Genomic DNA, 27096 nt, shown 5'->3' on the forward strand with positions numbered 1-27096 from the left:
TGCCTAAGTGCAAAAACCAGCTCACTCATACACGCACAGGTGAACATAGTGGGTGAACACCAAGTATAGTACCTTATGCTACGAAAACCTTCGCACTTGGTGGTGCCTCCCTTTCCCCACTGAAAATCTGCTCTTTCACTTGATATCACCTGATTTTGCTCTGCTTTACAACTCCTAACATAAAACCCGATTTATAACCCAAAGTTTTGAGAAAACAAGTCAGTCAAGAAGTGAACAAAAAAAGAAAAGAAGACAAGCTTGAAAACGCAGGCTCTTAACTCGTCCAGGTACATATGTTGCAGATGGCATCGTTAGCCACATTTTCTATGCTCTTTTGATGCACAGGGTTGCGAACTCCAATGATAATTTGGGGAAAAAATTGCATTTAACCTCATCCTGACAAAAACAAATACCGGGTCTAGGCATCTAGATATCTGGTGGGGTCGGATTTTACACAAAAAAGTCGGACCCTAGCCAATTTCTCTGCAGGTAATCAGATGCAGCATCCACTTTTTCCCATAGATAAGACTTGCCTCGTCGACTGGAAATTATGGCAAAATCCGAGCCCTTCGTGGTGGCAGACGTCGATATCGGCTCCTTCTAAATTCTTGTGCATGCCTGGGAGTTGGAAAAGCAAGACTGAAACTCATAATAACTTGCAGAACTCACTTAAAAGCTTCAATGTTGTACAGTTAGCTATAAAAATACTGTACGTCTTCTCTGTCAAGGATTCTGATTGTTGCTGCAAGTCTCCAGGAAGTTACAGTTCTACTGACTCTTCTCTCGATAGTACAAGTGTCACACCAGAGTTGGTGTAAGATTGTCAGAGTTGAAAATGTAATTTGACTACTTTTACTCTCCATTGACGGATATGTCCCGTCACGTGTCTGTACATTTTCTGCAGATTTTTCGCAGAATGCAGTTCACAAAATTGCACTCATATGACTGTACCAATGGTACTCAGGGGTAAGACCGCATGCTGTACCAGTTTTATGCAATATTCTGCATTATGTTCTTTTGTAACTGAAATATACTCCCCATGTTTTACGCGGTCACTTGAGCCTATTTGGAAATTGAGCACGAAGTGAAATGTTAAAATGCACTAGGTTACGTGAACAATATAGAAAATTACAACATTTCAAACACTCATTTTGAAGTCCTTTCCGTTTGGACCAGACCATCCGTCAACAGTAACAAGACGATTAATGACAAATGTGATTGCCTATTCACAAACAAAGGAAATCTACAGTCACGCATATTTCACGAAAACTTTGAAAAAAAAAAATGCACGAGATAGCTAAAGAGAGACGTACGTAAGTTACGTTCAGGATTTATACCTCATCATAATGTGCAAGGAACCCAAATATTTTTGCTCTGACCTGTACACAACCACTGCAAAATAAAATTCTTGTGCCACAAAGTTTTCTTTTCACACGCGTTTTCTTTGGTATAGCTTCGTCTCTCCCACTTTTTTTTTTTTTTAAAGATGACAGCAACGTTGAAATCAAGGATTGTTCTGCACAGTGCAACATGTACTTGATTTTTGTATAGTTTAACAAGGCTCAAAATAACAATTACATTCGACTGTCTTAAAGTACACACCAATAACACCAGAAAATAACACCAATGTGAGAAGGCATGCGTTGATTCTCACATAGTATATATGCGTATGCAACATTGCACATTCCACACGAAATGGAAGCACCTTAAGTGACAAATTGCGGAGATTGTCTGGAACCTAAGTTGTCGTCACTTGTTGATCAGCTGCAGATGATCTGCTTTGATTGTGCGGGTGGTTTCCTGTAGCCTCAGGCACCCCAACAATGCTGGACATTCCCGTTTCACATATCGAGTTCCCAGCTGCAATATCTCTCAACAGTGTCATCAAACTCGCCCTGTTGAGAATCTGCTTGTTTGCAAAAGCTGTGGCCGAAATAGGAGCTCACCACCTTTTAGGATTAAAGACTAGACACAGACAGGATCCCAAGTTTACGATGACAGACAGAATTTTTTTGATGACACAGCTGGTTACAAATACACGCCAATTTTTGCGGAATTTTATGTGTGATAATTAAAGCCGATTGCCGAGAAAAGATGGGCCCTCACGAAGCCATGTAGGGCACCAGAACAAATTAAAACATTACGTATGTTTCCAATGCACGTTGTAATTTGAGACCTATCTATATTTTGTCTCCAGTGAGTTAATGGTATTGACCAATAAGTCTTTGCAGAAAAATGGCTTCACTTACCTTCGACATAACACACAAGCCATACTGCTAATACCTCTCAGTTAGCTACATATAAAAAGCAGAAAGCTGCTGACACTGTCAACATGTGGTCATGATAATTGCACGATGCATGTTCACCGTGGTTGGGTGACATGGACTAGACAAGGCTGCTTTTAGAGCCACTACATTCAAGGGGCGACAGCAGACTGGTGTCACTGCGGACAGCATCATGTTATTAAGGAGAATCAAACTCGCACTTTTCCTTTCTTTGTAGCACAAATTCTTGCTTGCAACATGGAAAATACTTCTTATAAATTCTGGATAATGTGGTACTATAAGTACTTCTACTGCTTTTATATGATTTATACTCCATGAAATCCAATCTGCACTTAGCAACACCGCGTGAAACCAAGTGCAAATAATGACTATTATTAAGTTATTAGCACTGTTACCACTTGAATTTCATTGGAATCAATTTTTTTGTTCCTTTCATATATATATGTTTCTGCTTTTACTTTTTTGTGCTAAATAGAAATAAAACAAGGAGCTTCCCTCCATCTCCATCTGTACTGAACTGCACATAATATCTTGACTATTAAATTACATTATACTATTATATCTCTAAAATTGCTTTTAAACAAAACCAACCGTAAATATATACATGCATTAACAACTGCAGCAAAGACAAATTTTGAAGTCCTTCAGGTAGACTCCAAGATGAATCCCCGCATACCTATCGGATCTTATCCAATCAGTCCAAATATTTGGAAACCAGCACACGACGAGCAAATAAGTTTGTAACTCTGACCTACATCTTTTTGTCTTGCAATTAACAGCAACCCATTACATCTGACTCCCCCCCCCCCGCCCCCAAAAAACAAGAAAAGTTACCGGCAGTGTTTCTCACAACCTGCTGCACCCCTCGAGTCAATAATCGACAAAGTGCTCGTTATGCGTTTTGGCGTGTCTCTCAAAATGGTGCTTCTGAATGAATCCCCGTCCGCAAAGCTTACACCGGTACGGATGTTGGGACGCAATCCCCAGCAGGCTCGGCAGGAAGTCCATGATCCCGTGGTGGTCCTTGGGACGTCCCTCGTGCGTCGGCAGGTGTTTCTGGAGGTGGTCCTTGCGCGAAAACGCCCGGCCGCAGATGTCGCAGGTGAAGGGGCGTTCGCCCGTGTGCAGGCGCATGTGCCGGTTCAGCTTGGCCCGGTAGTCGCTCGTGTAGCTGCAGAAGCTGCAGGGAAACTTGCGCTGCTTCCCGGCAGTCAGGCTCAGCCCGCTCGGGATACGCAGGGGTACTGGAATTTTTTTTTCCACTCGTTATTTCTCTTTTCAAATGTGAACGATTTTATTGAATAACATTTCAAGCAGCGTACAACATAATGAGATCGAGACAGAATTTTTATAAAGCATGAAAGGGGGTTACTATTCTTTTTTTTTCTCTCTCTCTGTTAAAATAATAGTCAAACCTCATTAAAATGAGAAATGTTGGTTAGAACGAGTCGTGAGACGTCTTGCTCCAATCTGGTTGGTTGTGCCTTGTTTTTATTAACATGACATGCCTCAAATTGTAAACCCGAACGGAAATGTTATAAGGCAGGGCACCTAAAGAAACGCTGCTTCATTCCACACTGCAAATCCAGTAGCAAGGGCTGATTGTGCTTGCATAATACTTGCAATACAATTTTTTACCCTTACTGCTACCCAAGATTTCAGATAAAAAATCCTCCGTTTCATTTTATCGAGTTCCAGCTGCAGCATGTTCAACTTATTCAATGCAGTATGTGTAGAGTTCAGTCATGCTTTTGATTGCATGTTTGCCATAACCGTAAATATGTGTAACCATTAAATAGCGTTATACCACCAAATAACAATTAATATTTTCCCACCACATCTTATATACAAAAATGGAATGTTTATGTAGTGAAAGACAATGTAGAATGTATTATGAAAAAAGGAAAATGCTGTACATTAATATGATAGATGAACAGCACCTGGAGAGCCACCATGTATTTAAATGTAACTATAAAATTACTGTTCAAGAGTAACACTGCAATGTTACACAGACTTCGAAGAACCACTAAAAAACAGAGTTGTAAGACAACAGCAACAGCAGATAAACCTCATTAATGGAGGATTTTTATACAACGTCGCATTCAAGAACATGTGATGGTTGTCACCAATTGTGTGATGAAAGTTAAACACTGTCATACTCGGATTGTTCAATTGTGATTGCTCGTGAGCCGAAAATGCAAAGAGAGAACATATCACGAGCTCTATTCTTGCACGAACATTAAGTGGCAAAGGTGGTCTCGACACTCGACGAGCAGTGAGGTTCTTGACTCAGAATATTGCCTCGAGTAATACAAAACTTGCGATTGTCTGTGATGTATCTATTGAAGGTAGGCGAACTTAGACAGACAAAATTAACCTGAAATGTCAAGGTTCATTTAAATGCTCTCTGTATTTACTTTTCTGTAACATTTTAAAGATTGTCCATATGATGATAACTTCATTTGAATCGGACCTGGCAATTAGAATAGACTTACTTTGAGCTATTGATTAAACAACATTCTGAAATGTGTGTGTTCCGTCCAAATGCAAACGTAATAAAGCAAAAAAAGCAAAAGCGATCAATGCAAGCAGGGGTGTACCAATTGACCACAAAAATGCAAGGAGCTACAAGATCAAAATGAAGGGAGTATAGTGCCTACACTCCAAATACAAACAAGTTTCTTCCTTGTCAGAACTTATGACCGTAACCAGAAGAACCATGTTTCAAAGGGCCCAAAAATGCTAACATTCTGATCGGAAAGTTGCAGTAGGCTAGCCACAAACAAGCAATTACTACTCGTGGCGTTCCTCCGTCAACATAAAAACAAACAAATTCTGAGCTCGCGCAATACAACTTAATCCCGACACCAGCAGCACACCGAAGAATAAATTAGATATAATAGTATAGCACAGGTGTCCCAATCAGGGATGCTGAATTATTCAACATCAGTAAGCGTGTCACTCGTCAATGACCTCAGCAGTCGCTTAGGCAACACTGTGCCAAGTGCCACTCGGAGCGTTACGGCAAAGACCTCCTCACGATGGTCATGTCGGCGGCCCTCGAGTATGTACGAATGGTCTGGTGGTGCCGCCCGTGACTACCCCTCCTCGAATAATGCATCGCGCCATCGCTCCTTGCTGTGCCTTGGGGATTGCAAAAGGGATGCATCTCCATGTGCCTCTTGAGGTGGTCCTTGCGGGCGTACGACTTCTTGCAGACTGAACACTGGAAGGGGCGTTCCCCCGTGTGACGTCGCTCGTGGAAGGTCAGATTCGTCGCATAGTCTGTGCAGTAAGTGCAGTACTTGCAATGATATCGCTTCTCTGGAGATGGAAACAATGGCGAACCTTAACAGAGAGAAAACTGAGGGTTATTGAAGATGAAAGGGCTTTTCCGAGAAACTGTAGTAATGCTGATAGCAAAGAGCTTACGGTTTAATGAAAACATATAGCGTAAGTGGCATTTTTATAATGGGGTTACGAGAAGTTTTCCGTAGCGTTTTGTCGCGGCAGGAATTGTTTTCTTTTATGCTGCTTCACATCAGAATTGAATAATGGGTAGCAGACATGTAATGAGGGCACCCGTGCTTAAATATACAGTGAACCCTCGTTATTATGACCATGGTCGTTCCCGAAAATTTTGGTCATAATGCGGAATTGTCATATTAACGGGGGGATTTGCAGAGGTTTCACTGCATTGTTCCCCAGGAGTATGGTCGTAAAGCGCGTATGCCAGATTATCGGGGGTCATATTAACGAGGGTTCACTGTAATCCTCATCTCATCGGTAAATGATGTCGTAGCTTACGGAATGAGTAACTTCTGGAACGTGGCAATATTGATTGGAAGTATGATGGCAAGATGATCTTCCTTGGCAAACAAATTTTCTGAAACTCTATCTATTTCACTCCTTCGTGACCTTAATAAAAAAAATTTTAAAAGCCATTCCTAGTATGCATCTCAGCAGATAGAACACAAGCAAACAGTGTTAGATGATGATGCCAGATGATGGAGGAAACATAAAAGGACAAGCACAGCACATAATACGCTTCACTTCAGCAATTCTTTTAACCCCCGAAGGTGATTACTAAGAACATGAAGGCACAGTACTTTATGTTGCCTGCAATTCAAGAAGAGGTGTTTCTCCTATTTCATTTATGTTTTGCTAATATTCCTCATTTTCTTTTGATATTACTCACTTCCAACTGCAATTTTACACATTTTGTTGTCCGAAGCAGTGGCCCTAATGTTGCCATCAAGTTAACAACATTGACCTTGACATTAGACAGATACAGTACTCACAGGTATTTGTAAGATACAAACTAAACACTTTTTCATGTCACCTTTATTCTAAAGGCCTTACTTTGATCAAGCACCAAAGCTTTTCGTCCAGCCACCCCAACTTGTGAAAAACATATCTACATCGATTCAATCTGTTCAAGAAATAAGCACTATATGGGGCAAGTACTAATGTAATTACAAGAAAACCAAATAGCTTTATAAAACCATGCTTATGTACAAATATTTGTAACTGACCACCCGCATGTTTCAGCAATGTTACATGTGCAACTACGTACTACAAAAGGCTTTAGCTTGAGAAGTACAACTCAAAAAGCAGCAGTAAAAAATATGAAAAAGCATATAGGTTTCAGACAACAGTCATAGCAGCACATGAAACAAACTCAAAAGGCATGTCATGTCATGTCATGACACTGGAGAGCCCACACCTAATTTGTCCTCACTACTTATCCTGTTGGCACTTCATGTAGGCAATAACAGAAGAGGATACAAGCTGTGAACAACAGGTTTAAGTAGCCATACACATGAAAAGGTTAAAAAGCACCTGCCACGTGGTACATTAATCACATTTGTTTTTGCTGAATGTTATGTGACATGCAGGTAACAAAGTGTGGAAGATTATAGTAAAACATTTTAAATGATGCACATACATCATATAGTCAGAATTTAAGGTTTGCTTCCAACTTGAACTGTTCAAACCTCATCTCAGGAAAAAGTGATGAAGCATATCAATCAGCCTCTGTAGAGTCATGTGAAGCTCTTCAATGTGCATAACACAGGGTTGGAGATCTGCATGTCTGTTGTATGCGTTCTCTCATTAATCTTGTGTCACAGGCACCACCGTAGTGTTTGCAAGGCGGAAGGCAAGGACTTAGTTAGGAGCATTAGAATGCAAGTCCTATGGCACTTAATAAGGCTGCACAAAACGGAGACTTGAAGCAAGAGTGCAAACAGCCTGTGATCAATCTGCAAGTGAGTTTACGTTATCGAGGACATAAATGAGAGTAACATACCAATAGTGTAGAAAAAAAAGTTTGCAGAGCTGTCACTGTTTTGCAGTTTCAATACTTTGAGATGAGCTGTTGACATGGCAACAATGCAGCTGTGCTCCAGTACAGAATTTTATGAAGCAGTTAAAGAACAAGCATTCCAGCCGAGATACTGTAATTCAAATATGAATTGCAAAGAAATTAGACCAGAGCATACAGCCCCTAACTACATTAAAATGCTCATAGACACAAAGATATATAGCTGTCTTTTGATGCAGGCCCTTTCTTTTGTTCTTCATGCAAGACCTAGTCTTGGAATTTCGAATGGAGAAATTACATAGAAATAGTTCTGCATGCATAGTTTGGTTCTGCATAGTTAATATTTGCTCTGCCTGCACACATCTACCATATGCTGTATGGATACCACCACAAACACAAGCTCAATGTAGAGTAAAGACCTGGAAACCTGCATATCTGAGCCAACAGTTAGTTACAAGTAACTTGCAAAAAATCAACGTCATGTTGGATATTGCAGTACAAATTCTTGTAGAAATTGTATGAAAATCCTCGCGATTTTGATTGAAATAGTGTGTTATGGCCATACACTTCCGAATTCATGAAAAGAAATGCTACCATTGCTTGGCAAATTTTCGAGTTCGATTAGCAAACTTAGCTTCATTAAGCACGACATGAATGCAAAGTGCCATAGTGTGTAGCAAAATCTTTCATGGGTGATGCCCAGAAAGCTGCGCATGGTTATGTCGTACAGCTTATTTTTAGGAATCTAATAACATTTTCTTGCTAAAAACCCTGTATGCAAGGCACTACAGTAACTCTCGCAACATTGTAATAAAAAAAGACCACACTAAATAACAATATGCAATCAACGGCTTTCATCTGTAGGGAACGTTTGCCATGTACTACAAGTCATTTCATCACGTGTTAATTAAAATAAATTTATTTCTTGAACTGAACTCTGAAGTGTACTAAGCTATGGGAATATTTCCTCACAAGAATCAGGAAGTGCATTGAGAATTTACCCAGACCCACTACAAAATATGCAACGCAGTGCAGCTGGGAAAAATGTGCGAAGACAGGTATTTTCAGAACCGCGATTGCTGATCCACACTCAGTTGTCTGTCAAGTTAACGTAAGAAGTGGTGAAAGAAAATGGTGGACCGCCTCTCCTGGATTTTTTCTCACTGTGCTTATTGATTGATAACAGTGGTGCTGTAACCTGCTGTTATTGTCAGCAGAAGCATTGAAATGGCAACTGAAGGGGCACGTCCTGCTCTATTCCAGGCAAGCACATTTTTTTTCCAGCTACAACTATTGCACTAGGTAGCATAGTTTGCTGTAGCAGCATACATTGCACTAGGTAACATATCGGGTGTCATAAATATTAAATGCGATGAAAAAAAAAAAAAAAAACTTTCAACCCTTCTTAGCTGCGTGCATAAAAAATACAAAAACAAAACTTGCCAGTATCTGTGGGTTTTGCCTGGTGTAAAATAATCTGCAGATAGAAACAAAGCCCTAGAAATGTGCATGGAAAAAACAGTGCAAAGCAGACCAAAGTAGTGAGTTGGGTTAGATGTAAGTACCCCTCTTTCAACTTCAGGGTGCAAAAGACTACACACAGCAAGCATGTGACATGCTAGGTTTAACCAACAGCAGTTATGTGCATTTCTCGGGGAAGATACTGCGTGACACAACTCTCTGGGAACTGGTTTGGGACAGTTGTCTGTTTGGAAGCAGCATTGCAGTGGCATGTTTTCCAATAAAGTTTCAGCCATTAATCAGCGCTTGTTTATGTGTAGTCTTCTCTTCGTTCTTCGAGTTTTGCGCCTTGAACGTGAATGGGGCTAAATGTGTCACAAAACAGGGGCCTACAAACAGCCCACATTGGGGACATCCCTGGACACAAAACGCCGTATATATCAGAAAGACCGTCTTTCAACAAGAGCTCCCGTACCTGAAGCCCCCACTCCCCCAAAAAACATGCAGTAACTCAAAAAAGCAAAAGGTTCACATGAAAGCACTGCCACTCAAATCATGAGCTTAGGCTCTAGAGCTCGGCACCGATGCTTCTTGAGGTGCTCGTTGCGGCTGAAGCTACGTGAGCAATGTCTGCACACGAAAGGTCGTTCTCCCGTGTGAACACGTAGGTGGTTGTTGAGGTTAGTGTGGTAGTCCGTAGAGTAGGGGCAGAAGTCACACTGGAAGCGACGGCCGAGGTGTTCGTACCGTCGCACCTGGAAGCGTTGTCTTCCGGAGACTGGGGGGAATAGCAGTCGCCCTGCGTACACATCAAGATGCCAAAATTGGTCAATGTTTTTGTATTCGCAAAATGCCGTTTACGAAAATTACTCGCAGCACTATCAGTGCTGCAGGGATGCTTGTCAGAACTTGCTTTTTTTTTTTTTTTTCATTTTCTACAAGTGGTTTTCTTATTACATTCCTTAGAGGTGATGCTCTGAACAAGGCTAAAAGGTAAACACTTGACCCATTTTTTGTACACTAATCTAGCTCTGATCTTTCAATAAAATATGTCCCGAGCGACTACGTCATGTGTTACTTTGTTCTGAAAATGTCTGACAAGTCTGCAACAAAAATACTGCTGTACGAGTAAGAATACAGATTTCTAACTTTGATATTTCAATTATAACAATCTATTCTATATGCTATAGGTTCCTGTGACAATTCCCTTTTCACATGATTCATATTGTTGCTTATGGATTGATAAGATGTGCATGCCAGAAATAAATTGAACGGGGCTAATATCCCAGATTCATATTGTGTCTTTCTGGCATATTTTTTCTCGTCTGTTCTGTCATTACACCATGTGCATTAACAATACATACCATTAAGTAACCTCGCATCTATGCTACATAACGGCAAGCGAGCTAATTCTCACAGAAAGGCAAACACCTTTTTCGAGAGTACTTTTCCTGACGACAGTCGAATGAACTAACAGCTAAAGGTGGAAGCTAACACATTCACTGCATAAACTGGCATATTAACAGTAAATTTTTAACTGTATACCATTTAACTGTAACACAATAACACAACTGCAATTCAATGAACTAAAAAGAAACACATTTCAAGAACAAACTCTTCTGAGCTGCAAAAGTGAAAGAAGGCTACAGAAGGAAAAGAAAGGAAGTTCACGGAGTTTGAAGAACACTGCAAACCTCTGTTTAAATACAGGAACCCGTAACATGGTAACAATGTGAAACTGTGTATCGACTGAGAACAAATGCAACTATAAATAGCAAGAGTCACTGGCAGGGTCACTAAGGTGCAAAGAGTCGTTAATACGGGTAACGATTAGTATGCTTGGCTTACATTAACGTGACAACCTCATTAGGAATCAGTCACGAGGATTTTTATGGAAGTAGGAGGCAAACTACTCTGAAAATGGTTTCAAATCCCCAATCAATTCTAATGATCCAGCCAGCAGTTCTGCACAGTTAAGAATGTCAGCAAAATTCAGTACAGCGGTCAACACTTGATGGAAGCTCGTAGATGGCATTCAATGCATGATATAAGCTAGCTTTTGCAAAGGAGCTTCAACCACTAAAAACTCGATGACTGAACACCGCAGTAGTACACTGTGCATATGGAAGAACGTACGCATAAGCTACAGCAATAGTTAGCTACCTTCCAAAATTGAACAATGTCAAAAGCAATATCCCATCCGCAAACATTGTAGCACAGAGATAGAAAGAAAGGCACACACACATGCTCATTCCCATTCGTTACCTTCATTACCAGCTTGCCTGCACCTTATCCCTCCTTTTAGAAAGGGTAAAGCCTCATATAACAAGGATAAATGTAACGGATAAACAGTAGTGAGGAGTCAACAGCACATAGCACTCCCCTACGATGATAAAAAATCTTGATCCTAACCACATTTTTGTTGATTTTTAAAATTTCATGCTTGTAGCGCAACGACCTGCAACGATGCTAGCTCCAGAGATGGTTCAATATGAATTAGAAATGATCGCAGGAACTGCATAAAGGAAATATAGCAGTAAGCCCAGTCTCAGTGGCAGTCACATCCGACACAAAAGATCGACAGAACCTCATCATCAACCAGGATCTTTTTACTGCCATTCCCTTTTGCAAGTTTCCTTTAATATGAAAAACTTTCAAATCATTTTCATCAAAACAGTTAAAAAATAAAGCTTGTACAAAAGATGCCACAGAGCAGGTAACTATTAAAATGTGAGTACTTTATTTAATATAAAGAAGTGCTCATGCTGTTCTACAATGCAAATCACTTTGCATAGGTGCTTGCAATGCACAGTTCCGTGTGTCTATCAGCAAGTAACTACACACTGTCGCGTACCGTTAGTTGCTCCACGATAACATGAGAAAGATAAATATGCGGTAAATACATTCTCAAAACCATGAGATTCACCACCACGAAACAAAATAGGAAAACAAGGTAGATGCGAGATAAATACCAAAATAGGAAACCTGCCCATTCGAACGAAAAGCACAGCAAAACTAAAATGTGTGCTCTCACTGTAAATCGTGTGGTAAGAAAACGGTCAACATCTTCCATGAGTAATGCCCATATTGAACAAAGAAACCTTACAAGGAGTGAGAGCAATCTCCTAGTGCATCATGATAATTAGGGCCTGACTTTTTAGGGGTATACCCGATTACGCCCAATATTTACCCCAGGATTCAGATCACCAAAAGCAGGGTTTAACCCGATATTTCCCCGCCAACTGCTGGGCTGGGGAGATCCGAAGTCATCACGACTATCGCAGAGCCTTGGAAACTGTGATGTCAATACATAAATATGCTCTTATGAACTGTCAAAACAGAGTCCCTGCTGCCTCTTACATGCATGGACCCTGTGTCTACTGCTGCGTTGTGTGCATTATGCCAAGTAAAGCGAAGACTTACGGCTGATTCTATCTGACTCAACAAGAACTGCGTCGAATCAAGCTCAACTCAACCTGACTATGCCCAAATTATTGAAGCAAAATATAACCCGATATATACCCCCAATTTTGCCGAAAAAAAAGACCCGAAAAAAATCAAGCCCTAATGATAATCAAGATAACATTGCCAATCGTGCGGAGAATTTACAGTTTAGGCTCGCATTTGCACCAAACCGCGCGCTACGAATAAAATATGTCGAGACTACTGTGGCTAAAATATGTCGGGCGGCCAAAAATGTGTTTTATACAGATCGTAGTTGGTAACACCAGTGCTTTGTGCACACTAAAGCAGCAACCTCTCAACTCTTATACATACAAACAGCTCCAAACTCTCGCACTTGTCAACAGCAAGCGCTTGACGTTAACGTAGACAGATGCATGAGGTATATCATTTGCATGTTTGGTTCGAAAGCAGAAATAGCACCATAACAAAGACAATGCTGAACATCAACTCAACATTCCATTCAAACATTCATTGCAGCAACAAATTTACAGACACAAATTTCAAAGACAAGTGGCTTTACTTGTTTGAAGTCATTGGCATGACCGAAATCAACTATACTTGAGAATAAAACACTAAAAATGACAGATGGGTGAATGCTTTGGTTTCCCAGTGGCTTTGTGGTCAAACTGACACAAGTAAAGTTGTGTAGGGCAACTGAAAATACGTAAGAATTGATCGCCGACAGCACCCACGCTACTGCACCGGGAAAGACGATGAAAGAGCTCTTTTAAGTGCTGCGGCAGTCATGGACAATAGTAGTAGTCGCATGTAAGTTGAAGTAATGAGTTTATGGGTAAGTGGGTTTGGGGGAGGGGGAGTATCTCCTAGAATAGAGAAAAACAAAGTTCCCCAGTCGTGTTCCCTCTCGAGGAATAACTTACGTACAACTACAGCTTTGCTGTTGGCGACTTTATGGCCCTCCTTAGCATTTTTTTACAGATACACCTTGTGATCTGCAAAACCGTGCTCATGCGACAAATTTGTGAAATGCAGTAAGTTAGGTGGGGGGGCACCGCATTGCACTAAACTTCAGGCCTGGAAGAGTACTGTGCTGAAGTAACAGTTTCTTCAGCAGCTTTATCGTAGCCTCAACACTATGAGAGTTCCGGAGACCTATCCGTACATAGTTTTAAGAGCACATCATTGAGGTAATGAAGACTCAAGAGGCAAACAATTACAATTATTCCACTCATTTCCTGCGACAAACACAAAATGCATTTTGTGGCACACCTAGAAGCTAGTGTAACGACCTTAAAAAATTTCCCCACATCGTGTCAGCCACGTTCTGCAGCAAATCCGCGATGAGCCACTATCTCCATCGCTCCCTCAACAACCCACTGATGGCACAAAAAGGCACTAGCGCGCTACATGCGTGAGTATCACATGTTGATACAAGTCTGCCTGCTGCGGAAACATTTCTCCACACTGATTGCAGGTGAACGCGGAGGAAGGTGAGAGGACTCCGCGGGACCTGGGACGCCCGAGGCAGCTGTGCTTGATCATCTGAATCTTCTGGATGAAACCCTTTCCGCAGGTGTCGCACCTGAAGGGGCGTTCGCCCGAGTGGATGCGCAGGTGGTGCCGCAGGTTGGTCATGATGTTCGTCGAGTAGCGACACAGCTTGCACTGAAACTTCTTTGGGGGACCGTCGTGAGCATGGGAGCGCGGATGGCCGCTGCTAGGTCGAAATGCCATCAGCATCGCTGCAATGGGAGAGAAAGAAAAAGGGAGAAAGACGGTGGTTCATAAGATGCCACTCCACATGCCGTACCGACCCTACAGTGATCGACACTGTGTGCCACAAGAAATGTTGAATGAGTCACATTTTTCAGTTCCAAGAACACGGTGACTTATAGTAGGCGTAGATAACTACGGCGAGTTTCAGTAAATGCGCATAATTTCTATAAGTATTCTAGCTATACTAGAAAATTTCCTGGGTGTATCAAGAAGAATTGCACACTCCCCCGTTCTTTGATATTTTTGACTACTGTTGCATTGTAACTATCATTGAGAAGAAACGTGCAGGTACTAGGATGAATGGCGTAGGCATGGAGGGTGGGGGGTCTCCAACACCCCTGCCTCGGAAATGTTCACAAGCCCACATTTGTTAAGAGGGACGTGCCTGAGAACCCCTTGCACCTGCTCATGCTTTTAGCAGGTATGACCACCTCTTTGATACGTGTTTAGAATTCTATTATTTTTCTTTCATGGATGGATGGATGGATGGATGGACAGCGGTGCCCCTAGTGAGCCCCTTTGTAATGAGGGTCCGGCGAAAGGGGGAGATCTCAGGCAGACGGACAAGTAAAATAACATGGGCCTCGCAAACAACAAGGTTGCCTACAGCAAAAATCAGCTCTGCATCAACTTTCACTATATGCAGCAACCTTCGTCATGCACACAGTAGCAAGGTAGAAAAACAGTTTTTCTGTGACCATCCACTGCAAAAACACTGAATTAGAACAAGAACATTCTATCAAATCCAAGCAGCTCATTGAAAGGCCAAAGAGTGCTCGGCTCTGTGTCTTTCCTTGAGTAGGAACATTCTAGTTCACACACCAACAGGTACCAATTCCATAGGAACGTAGCAACCGGGAGTTATTGAAGCTTCGTAGATACAGAAAGGATTCCACATGGAACCTCCACAACACAGAGCAACAAAACTACTGAAAGTAGGTAATTTCCAAACAAATTCACTGCCTTATAACTCTGCGCTTCCAACTGGAGTGTAATGCACAATATGACAGATTACTGATGATGAAAATTTCTCCATAACAGAACACACCAGAGTTCCTAGAAAGAAAGAAAAACGTATCACAGGTGTTTAGAGCAATATTACTATAGCCAGAGTAGCTATCGCTTAGTGAACATTTGAAATTCTTACCACAGGAGTATCCTCTGGGAAAATATCCTTTGATGGATTGTGTCCTATATTAAGCTGAAACAGTGCAAACACCTATTGGATAGCACAGTCGACTGAGGACCGTACATATATGAACATCCAGTCGAAATTCACAAAGTAAGCAAATACACATCCATAATAAATTATATGGCGCATTTTACATTCAAAACATGTGAAACTTTCTTCAAACAGTACAGCATAGCAGTTGTTACAGGTATTGGCTACTGCTTCGAGTAAAATTTTCGTATTTAGAACTCGTGATCAGCACCTCAAGGTCGGAGCTTTTCTGTTTTCGCTAATGTGAACATGGCAAACGGCGCATGTTTTCGTACCGGACTTGATTATGTACATCGAAACACTTCGGCTGCCGCGAAGAGCAATCTGAACAACCGTCACAGCGTTGGGAAATTGGTTCTAACACGATATACAGCTTCCAAGACTAGGAAAGGTTGGTGAACTCGCGAAATTCACATCATGACCAACAAGAAATCTGCACACGTCCGATGTTAGAATCGTTGTGAAAGTTTCCAAACTTCGTTTTCTTTACCGTAATGACCAAAATGACACGATGCTAGCAGCTCCGCTTTGCAAACAGCGAGCACAAAATACACGGAAACATTGCTCAGTGCCACATCGTGGGGGGGCACGAATTGGGGGACTCGGCTGGGGCGTCACTCCCACCACATTTTTGAGGACGTGTTCACGGACAACTCGGAGCATTGCACATGCGTTGGTTCACGGAACAGTGTTCAAATCACATAATCGCGCCGTGCAACTGGCACACACTGAGCGAAACAACACTGCAGTATTCGAAAATTAGTACAGTATTTGCACAACATAAACAAACAAACGATTCCACGTCGCCATCTTGAAATCGTAACCATGGTTGCCTCGTTGCCTTCTCTCGGCTCAATAAAAAAATCTGTGGGGCCAAATTGAGCGGTGAAGGGGGTGAAGGGGAGGGACTATCCTCTCCTAAATGTCTGACGCTCTCTGCCGTCGCGCTTCGACCGTCTGGATTTCGAGCGCAAAGTACATTTTCTTACTTTTTGAGACAGTCCCAAAAACACGTTCGTGCTTTGACTTTTTCGAAGTGCGTGCTTGGTGCGTGCATTGCAGATGCCATTTTTTGAGAGGACGAAGAAGACGAAGTTGCTGGCGTTCGTCTTTTGCACTGGGTCTTTTGTGTCCGTTCCAGCACACATATTCAACCAGGGATATTCAAATCCCAGCACCCACCCTGATCCCCAAAGATATCTTTTGAACACCTGGCCTACAAAATACCTGCTACAATAAGTCAGAATAGGCACGGGTGTCCATCCCGATATGAAAATCCTATGCATTTTCTCGTTTTTTTTTTTATTTTTTATTATTCCCTGTTAGCGCCGCGAAGCAACTCTGGCTATGAGCGGCGTACAAACGCTGACAGATGGAGAGAAGACAGGAGGGTTAGTGCGTCCTGGGCCGACTTCAGGGGAAACTGTGCAGACATTCGCCAGGAAAGATTGCCTGAATACCCAGGGGAAAACCCCAGACAGCACTGCCGGTGGTATATGATTCGAACCCAACACTTCCCAGTCTTCAGCACGACCTGGCTACCCCCAAGTAGTGGATATGCTTTTAACCACTCAGCCATGCCACTGATGGTTTCAATATTTTCATCGACCATAACACAGTTACACCTAGCTCTCGCCTAGTCTTCTTTGGTGGAACAATAACAGGAAGTGTGAGGGAAAAGGAGGAGGAATTTCTCTACTATTTTCACACTCCCACGTCTAAGCAAAGCCTGTGCAAGCCAATGGAACCAATGGAACACGCAGACGTGGTGCGTGTTCCATTGGTTTGATCGTGGAAAGATGCGAACTGTGAGGAGGTCAAGTGAAACTCGAAAGCTTCTCTCACTATTTAGCCCTATCTTTTTTTCCGTTCGGGGTACGCTGCAGCGAAAAACTGGACAAAACGCCGTCCCACAAGTATAGACTTGTGGGACAGCAGGACTAAGAACGTAGAAGCAGGGCCTGTCCAGCCTTGATTGGGACACCAGTCACGTTAGGCTAGCCATGTCACAATTGTATACACCGTGTAAATTCAGTGTCCTTCAGTGTAAGAGAGAGGCCATTCCATTTATGATGCCCAAAAGGCTTTGTACCCTTGACCCTTTTCTTATTCCACATCCTGGCACAGATGAGAGCTATGAAAAGGGCCTAATAATAAGGGGTTCAATAAATATGCAATATACTTAAATGATGAGAAAATGCTCTTTTATTTATGCAAAGTGAACATTTCAAAACCACCCTAGTCGTTGAAACGGGATGTATTCGTCAAAATACATGGCATGGGGTGACATCACTGCAAATACCACAAGATCTGTTCAGATATCTACAAAAGAAAGATGGCACCCACTTGTGCCATTTATTATCAATTTACACTGAGAATGGGTTAGAAATAATGTAAAATGAGTCCTTTTATTAGTTTGAAGCCTGTCATGTCAGCACAGCAAATTATAGTCCAAATTAGGGCACTGAACAGGCTCAGGCTTACTTGAAAGCCGAAGCCTGGCTTGGCCCGTGGGCCGGGTGGACCCTTCTTTTTGTGGGTCTGGGCCCGGCTCAGGTTTGAGTTTGACATTACCCGTACCAGTCCAGGCCCGTACATTGCCCGTCCTAGATTGGGCTCGACCCTGTCTTACCCCACTGTTAGTCAGACAAGGTATATACTATTACAGCCCGCTACACTTGGCCGGGTCAGGTAGCCTAGGAATTTCTTGGGCTTGCGCCAAAAAACCTAAATATCCTTCCGGCTTGGGCTGGGCGCGGGACAGGTATGGAGCGATCAGGCCGGGCCCAGGCAGGTAAATCAAAAGAAGACTGGGCTTGGGCCGGGCCTGGGCCTAAGAAAGCAGCCCATGCAGTGTTCTAGTTCAGACCACAAGAAAGTACCATGCTTCATAAACGTTTCATGTAGAGCGAAGGTATAAAATAAAGCTTTTCTGTCATGCTTTTTTAATATGATACAACCAGAACTGATAATCTCAAACACTTTCAGGCAGATGTGCCTAATACCAAGGGTCTCCTTTCTCAACTCAAGTCCTGCATGGGGTCGAACTAATCCCAAATAAATCCCAAAAACTAAATTGGGCCTGCATTTAAATAGCCTTTGCATGTCACTAGCCAGCACTGGACAGGCAACTGCCCACCTATCCTGTATCATTGCAATGCTGTATGTTTAACATGTAAGATTCATCAAACACCGTAGCCAGACCCTTATAAAGCTTGTCATACAAGAGGTTCTTTTGCCATACAGACGAATTTTTATATTAGATCATAAATACCATACAGTTTCACTGTTCTGCTTATTCAAACACCACTAGAAATCTAAGAAAAAATGCTTTTCCATCAGTCTTTTGATGGCATAATAATGCTATTTTATGTGGACATCACCGGTGAAGTCCGATTTGTCAGCCCTGCTGAACATAATCTTTCCAATATAAAGAGCACACATCAGTGAACGTAGACCACTAAGTTAAAAAAAATACAAAACCAGCATAAATGCGTGCATTCTTTACAAGACACACACGTGAAACTTGGTGCGCAAGTGCAGAGAAATGCAAATTTTTGTTCTTACAGAGAGCACTTGTCTCAAAGAGAGATATATACACTTGCATAATGTTTTTCAAAGTGCACCACTGACAAAACCGTGTTCTACTTCTTGATGATGCTGGTACGAGGACGCTGTTGCAAAGCGCAGCGAACAGCGGCCGCACACAAACGGGAGGAAGCACGGCCTGGTGGGCTGGGTGCAGTGCTTCTCCAGCTGCTGCTTTGTGGTAAACCCTTTGGAGCAATTGATGCACCGGTAGGGGCGTTCGCCCGTGTGAGTTCTAATGTGCCGCACCAGCGTCGTGCTGTAAGACGTCGTGTAGTTACAGAAGTGGCAGCACAACCGTCCGACGCGCTCACAATTTGCTTCTGGAAAGAGCATCGAGATATATACATTCAACGAGCGAACAAAGCAGCTAACAACGGACGGGCACGAAAACAACAACAACAACAGGAAGAGAAAGATTTTTCCGAAGTTCACAACTTTGGAGACCACCGTTGTTGTACGACAAGTCGTTTATTTGAAATTATTCGAATGCTTATCTTTCGTTCTTGTATATTTAAATTCATTTCTTCTATTGTTTTCTTACTTTAGCTTTTTAATTGGGCAGTACATACAGTCATTTCTTCGAGGGTGCAATCACTGTGGCAACTACAAATATGGAAGGGAGGAAACATTTCTGATGCCTACTAGGTGTTACTTGTCACAGTTTGATACTAATGATAATGTAATTTAAAAAAAAAAGGAAAAGAAAATTTCTAAAAATATGTGTATACCCCTAGAAAGGAACGGTCCCAGAGGTAATGTTGGCATGGATCATTCCTCGGTCATAAAACGGTCATGCGGATCATTGTGACATTAAATTGCCAAGTGGCCTATGATCTTTAAATTCTTGCATATAACACTATGGAACTGTATATTCCAACACTTATTATTTTGGGAGACTAAAGGAAACCACACTTTCTTGTATCAATTTTATATACTCTGCCGTCATTTCATTTGTGCACACCTGTCACTTCCGTTCCTGGACATACAGCATACTCTACATCACGACATCATCTATGGAGACAATTGTTCGGCTGCTATCTCACCACAATGTTGAGTATAATGTGGGATTTTGTATCCATAATGCAATGAGGGCATGTTCCAAAAGGTAGAGCTCATCTTTTACATTAACAGTGTAGCTGTAAAACACATACCAGAGGTGGTGAGAAAGATGATGGTAAAGTAAGGTAATAAGGTAAAGTAACGTGAGAAATTTATTGTGCACCTTCTCATTTACAGCCACGACTTGCCAAAGAACAGGTACATGAACCGCATGCTGAAATCGTGCAAAGGTGGAAGCCTAAATGACCACACTAAGCTATAAAAGAAAGGCAAATAACTGCGTGCAGATTACTTTTCACCAACTATGTACAGCTATGTTACATGGGAAGCTACAATATCACGCGACGTTACACAGAGCTACGTGTCGCGGCCATTTCGAAAAGCCCAACACGCAGATAAAAGCATTCGGTCGAGCCTACAGACTGTACCCTTCAAAAGAAAAGGTGAGTGACAATATACGGCACAATGCACAAAAAACAATAATAGGAAGTTATGCTCAAATACGCTGCCATCATAATGGCATGGAATTTGCATATACAGAGCTACATACATGCTTGTATTCAGAGATCATTGGCTGTTTCACTGACAGACAAAGTGGCATCAAATTTCTAGAACAATTCTTATGTGTTTAGTCAGGAAGGAAACCTTGCACAGAAAGGCTGTGCAAGTAAGAATACTAAAATAACTACATATTCCGAAGCATCAAATTATATCAGTTTTTGGTAAGACAGAGCAGGGCTCCTAATACAAAGCGGAGATTCTAAATTTACACGGAAAGATGTGCACATATAAACATTTTCAGTGGTGAGCAAGAACAAGCCATATTATGTAGAATCCAGTGATGTCCATTTGGTTGTGTTTAATGTGGTCTGGAGAATAAGATCTCTGCCACAGAAAATATGCAGATACTCAAAAATGTCTAGAAGAAGCCAGTGATTAAAAGCTATTAATTAAAATGATCTTAGCAATAAATGTCACAAAACACAAACCTGCCAGTACATACCAGGTATTTTCACGCACGTGTGATCACTGACGCTGTTGCTCTACACAATTAAAATTTGTAAACGTCACGCAAGTCATCTTACAAAGTAATGCAAGTGGAAACAACAGAGCAGCATACATTACATTAAGCAGCCGGCTTGTACACGTATTTTGTGTAAATACATAAGTGGGTGCAATCAAAACACTTCATTGTTTTCGAAGCATTTATGAACTCAGAGAGACAAATTTGCGTCAAAAAGAAGAAACACCACACATACTTCTCTGCACACATAGCACACTTCGGAACATAAAACTTTGTGACATTATACCCTAAAATTCCACCCTTTGTTGTTCCACTGTATGTTCAAAGTTCAAAGCCGTATTTCTCTGCAATACCATTTCATTTGCCTTACAATTCAGAGAATCGACACAGAATCAGTAGTAGCCAAACCAAAGAAACAAAATTGAAGAAGCAGGTATAACAATGGTTAGGTAAGTTTTGTACAAAAAATGCTACACACTGAAGTAGTTTCACCACGAGCAGTGACAAAAACTCTTGTACGCTGCACAATGCAAGAACAAATGTTGAATAGCTCAGGAATGTGTTGCAGTTGTATAGCATGTAAACGAAAAGCTCTCATTCCAGAAGCAGTGAAAATGTAAAGTACACGGGATCCCAGATAGGATATTTCTTTAGTTTGTACTGGTTATCATTTTGGGGGTACTTTGTGAAATGAAATCAGATTGAATGTCTGGAATTTCTGTGGCAAACTCAAAACCCAGACTATAACAGGTCCTTAACCAATCTGACAATAACAACATAGTCATAGTATTAATATATGAGACGATTGATGTTCTGAGGCTGGAACACATAGAAAGTACAAATACATACAACAAATACATACATAATAATATAGTTATTCCTTTTTCCCCTCTTATATTTTATTATTGCTGACACGGACCCAAGGAGGAACGCAGCACTTGCGTTTAGGGAATCTGTCTTTTGATGGCATCAAGCTCTCAATTGTAAACTTTCAGTCCTGTTCTGTTCAGTAGAAAAGCGTGCTTATGTTGCAATTAATCCACATTAGATGCCACTTACTGTTATCAGTGAACAGTGCATTTTTTTTTACTACATTACATTACAAATCAGTTTGATTTCTCCCAACGATTTCAATACCTCACAGATGATAAATATGTAAGAGAACCCTTCAAGAACGCAGCGCTACGCTGACCAACGAGCTTCCATGATTTCGTATTGCTTATTTACTGCGGTTATAGCAGAAGCCCCATGTTTCTCACTCCACGGTTCTCTCATTACAAAACAACAACACACACACATAAAAAAAAAAAAAAGAAAAAAAAAACATGGAGTGCACAATAGTATACTGCAGCAGCCGTATCAAACGCAAAAATGGTTCACCATGGTATGCTTCCTGGTAAAAGTCTTGCCGCAAGCGCGACAGTGATACACACGAGTCGCGCAACTTGCAGGGGCCAAGAAGACGTGCGAATCTCTCCCCGCCTTCCTCCGAGGCGTCGTCTGTTTTCCTACGTGTGGAAGAACATCCGTTTGAGGACCACTTTTGGCAACAAGCTCCACGCTGGAAACACCCCTCTCAGATCTCATTAGGCTGGCCGGCGTCCCGTGAGCCTGTACTCAGACTTGTGCGCTTATAAGCTAATCGGATGGAAGATGCTTTAAAAAAAAAAAAAATTAGAGAAAAGAAACTGGATTGAATTTTATATTACGGAAGAGGCAGCAAGTTTGTTACGAGAGTCAAGTTTGTTATGTGACAAGATCTTCCACTGAAATCAGCTAAGCAGAAAAGAATACACACAAGTCTGGATGTAAGGGGCCATAAGCATACGCACCAACTTGGTTCGGTTTAAGTAAAATATCATACCGAGTGCTCAGTATGGTCAGTGCTGTTCAAAATGGGAATCATATGAGACTGGTGCTCAATTGCAAATTGTTTTTTTAAATTGTACAAAATAAAAACAATACTGTCCTTGTGGCACAATGTGATCTAATGACTAGAACACACTAAGCTCATGTTACAAGTGTTTGCCTCAGTTACAGTCTGAACACACAATACTTGAATTGGTAGATTCAAAGCTTAAAAGACAACTCGAGATACAGCTATATCAAACAGATCAAGAAGCAACAAGAAACAGTAAAACAAGCCTATACTATAATATGGAAGGCTACAACCAAACCCATTAGAGGGGTTGTGGCACTCTGACCCAGATTATACCTGATAGACATAAAAAAAAAAAGGAAAGGTTATCTGTGTTTCAGATCTACAGGGACAATAAACACACGGAAACTCCACATGTACAATACAGAAACTCATACAGCTCCGACATCACTGCAAGCATCTCTGCCAATGAGGTGGCTTCCAGAGGTCACATGATAGTCAAAGCTCTCACCCCTCTGATGTCAGAGCTGAAACATAAAGTGTGTGCCATGATCTGTAACTCACTCACATTATGCATCACTAGCTATAGCACGTAAAAATTGTTTTCCTTCCATATTATAAAAACCCTGAGCACGAACACATGACACACAACCCCTTTAAACTTGCGCGAAACAAAAAAAATTGTAGAATATGAAAATTTCTCCGCACGGGCTGAGCCACGCACGCTTTGCAGTGGAAGCCACGTCATCCGGAAGCCTCTGTGACCGAAGCAACGGCCAGTCGTTTCTCTGGCAGGGTTGCAAATTTGGGACCTTTCCGCGAGATTCGAGGAGAGCAGCTCCATGCACAATCAGTCACCCCATAACCTCAGAGCATCCAAGAATTCTTGGCATGCTGCATTCTGTGGCTGTCCAGGTTCTGCTTGGTCGTGAACCCCTTGCCGCATGTGGGACACTTGAACGGCCGCTCTCCAGTGTGGGTGAGCATGTGGCGGTGGATATTCGTTGGGTAGTCGGTCGAATAGACGCACTGGCTACAGGAGTACTTCTTCTTGACGGCAAAGTCGGGTTGGGACCAGGTGCCGAGCCCCAACCTCCCTCGCCGAAAGCATCCTTGCAGGGCAACCGGAAGGATCACACCTAGTGGTGGGGGGTCAGAGAGAAAGAAGGTTGTACTGACGTTTTGGGAATTTCTCAAGCGCACTACGGTACGGGCAATCACGGAAGTCGCGCGAGGACTGGCGCATAAAGCTATGATCTTGTTAGTACAGGTAAGTTGTACATTCATAAGCTAATGATGAAACCAAGTTTGCTAGTTCTATATAGCTTACATTTTATACGAAAGGTATTCATCGTGAATGCATTATATTAATTTGTTATCGATATTAGGCTACCTCTAAGAACACGGGTGGTATTTTAATCCCCATAAATCCTTCAGCCACAAAAAATTCAAAGGTTACATGATTAAGTGACTCAAAGTTGCATATAAGTAACTAAATCATCAACAAATATTGAAAGGTTTCTAGACAAAACCCAATCTGACACTTCAAGAAGAGGACACGATCTGAAGTCGTGAATACAGCTCTCAAACTTCGCATGCACGTGAATAAAATTCATGAAATATGCTCTTAGCTGCTCGCATTGCAAATGCACATAACGAACATTCATTCAAATACCAGACAGATGAGAAGTCGGTTTACTTTTGAAGTCCCTGCTATCTCAAAGGCACAGACTACTACCTTAGACTAGAGCTCCAGTAACAACATGGGCAGTGCTATGCAGTGCATGTCAGGGCACCGATTCATTTTGTGTTATACCAGGTGGAGATCTGTATGTTACCCACAGAATCTAATCAAGTGGCTGTTATGTGACTTGAAAATAATTAAGTCAGAGGAAAAGTTACTGAAACCAAGACGTAACTCAATAACACTTGCTCATCAAATGTAGTTGAAGTACGTACTCTTGAGCTACAACATCGCTAACAAATCATCAAAATAAAGGTATTTTATACTAAAAGGACCTACATAACAGACTAGATCATACAGCTTATGCGAACAATGGAACTGATATCTGGGGAATGGAAGCACTAAACAGAACTCAGAAAGCACATCCAACAGTTTGTGATACAGTAATTAAATTAGTAATGCAGTGGAACTTCAGGTTTTACGTCTCAAAGCAACTATCGTCATTAGTAAGGCCACGGCGGCATTATACAGGTGACTCAACGTGGAAATTGTGCATACACAAAATCTTTGAAATTCAGCTTATCAACACTGAAGTTAAAGGTCTACACTATGGACAAGATGAGTCAGAACCTTAGACATATATACACTTGTCTGAGTATGCATGGGTCTTAAGCAAACCCTCAAACTATGCAAGACCAGTAGCTACAAATAAAAAGGAAAACTGTAATGTATCCCTCGCAAAGAATTTTGCACGAGAATTTATGCAAAAGTAGTTTTAAATCACAAAAGACAGCAGTTGTCTCGTGACTACAGGCAAAAAGTAATAAAATTACAGTTACTCATCTCAGAAAGTATTTAGATATAATAATTAACTACTCTAAAAGAAGAACAGCAGCCTGATTACTTCACAGGTCTTGCTCCAGAAATAAAGGTGCTCGTAGTTGGGTTTTTAAGCATTGTCAAAATGTACAGGCAAATGACACAACAAACTAATCTGACAAAAAGCAAAAAATTAAATAAAATAAAAAGCACTTGTGTTCCTGCCTGCCTGAATAACTATTTGTACCTCAGATGCTACTAGTCTTCTTTACATGCATGCACATCATCATGGTCTGATGCCATAGTGCACTGGACACCTTTAGAATGTGTGCACTTCCATGCAGTAAAGCCTTGCTAATTTCTAGTCAGATTTTTGGTTATTAATTTTTAAAATTTGTCATAATAATGAAAAGCAAGAACAGAGATGTGGTCAAACAACACACATGAATATTGTGTGAATGAACCATGTTCCCCATCATGTAATGCTCTTGCAGGCACTTGAGGTACTCACATAAATAAATACATTAAATTTAAAAAAAATTATATGCATACACATTCTCATGTAAAACCACAGACGATAGAATTTTACAGGTTTAGCACTGCTTGGCTCATCCAGCAATGAAGTACAAAGACAACAAAGGCAACGGACAGCTTTTGCAACTTGTCAAAATGGCACTCGATAAAATTATTGGAAGAGCGTCCCGGACCACATTTGACAATCCCAAGTACAAAAGAGCATGAAGAGTACTGCACAATAGCTGGTAAGTTTTGGCCACGACACAGTTGCAATTCTATTTCCAAAGAAAATTTCACAACAAAGCCACATAAGGACAACCTTTTCAACGCCCACCATGTTAACTGAAACAGAACAGGTTAAGTGCTCTTACTTTTAAGAGTAAAGTTCAAAGATACTCCATTCTGCATTTAACAATTCTACAAATATGTTCCATACCATTTGTGCAGATGTTAGGTTAAATGCATATGAATATTTCAGCATGTTTAACATTGTAACCTTATGGCACTTCTAAGTAATGGACAAATTACATGTCACTTGTCAGGAATGTCAAAGTTACAATACACAGATTTTGTGAATAGTGCAGTTCACTGGTAACCATGGAAAAGGTTGCTTGCAATTACAGTGACTCCAGAGACTATCCGAGCTGATAGGATATCGTTCTACCAAAACAAATTCTGCCATTCAAAGTCTGACATTTTCTAAAGGTGTGCTACCCAACGAAGGAATGGATCATCTTGTAGAATACAAGATCAGAAAAGAGGGATCGAAAATGAAATTCCTACAGATCTGCGGCAATCGAGAGTTATCAAACTCCCTCACATAACACCGAGCAGCACAACGAAATTCCCCCATTGTGGGTCAGGGTGTACCATTTAGATGCCCACTATGACCCCTGGTGCTGGGGATGAATTCTGGTGACGTGATTGCACACTTGGGTGACGTGTATGTGTATGAAGCTGCAGAGGGCATATCCCGCATGCCTGTTCTGCATCTCAGAATTGCACTTGGTGACCGAGTGACCTAGATA

General features: G+C 41.5%; 1 protein-coding gene across 1 annotated transcript; it reads right to left on the reverse strand.

Annotated features, from left to right (window-relative positions):
* Positions 1-3089: 3089 nt before the first annotated feature.
* Positions 3090-23916, reverse strand: LOC135395209 (zinc finger protein OZF-like). Its single transcript, XM_064626449.1, has 2 exons — positions 19123-23916; positions 3090-3547 (listed from the first exon to the last, which is right to left on the reverse strand). The coding sequence occupies exons 1-2, from the start codon at positions 19418-19420 to the stop codon at positions 3156-3158; spliced, it is 690 nt and encodes a 229-aa protein (XP_064482519.1). The 5' UTR covers positions 19421-23916; the 3' UTR covers positions 3090-3155.
* Positions 23917-27096: the final 3180 nt, after the last annotated feature.

The sequence above is a fragment of the Ornithodoros turicata genome, chromosome 5, assembly GCF_037126465.1.
Source record: "Ornithodoros turicata isolate Travis chromosome 5, ASM3712646v1, whole genome shotgun sequence".
Taxonomy (NCBI): domain Eukaryota; kingdom Metazoa; phylum Arthropoda; class Arachnida; order Ixodida; family Argasidae; genus Ornithodoros; species Ornithodoros turicata.

Bases quoted from the DNA above. Each gene is read 5' to 3' on its own strand.
- LOC135395209 (XM_064626449.1), bottom strand. From the start codon at position 19,420: ATGCTCTTTCCAGAAGCAAATTGTGAGCGCGTCGGACGGTTGTGCTGC. The intron at 3,548-19,122 runs GTGCACTTTGAA...AGAAATAACGAG, and splicing joins AGAACACGGTTTTGTCAGTG to TGGAAAAAAAAATTCCAGTA.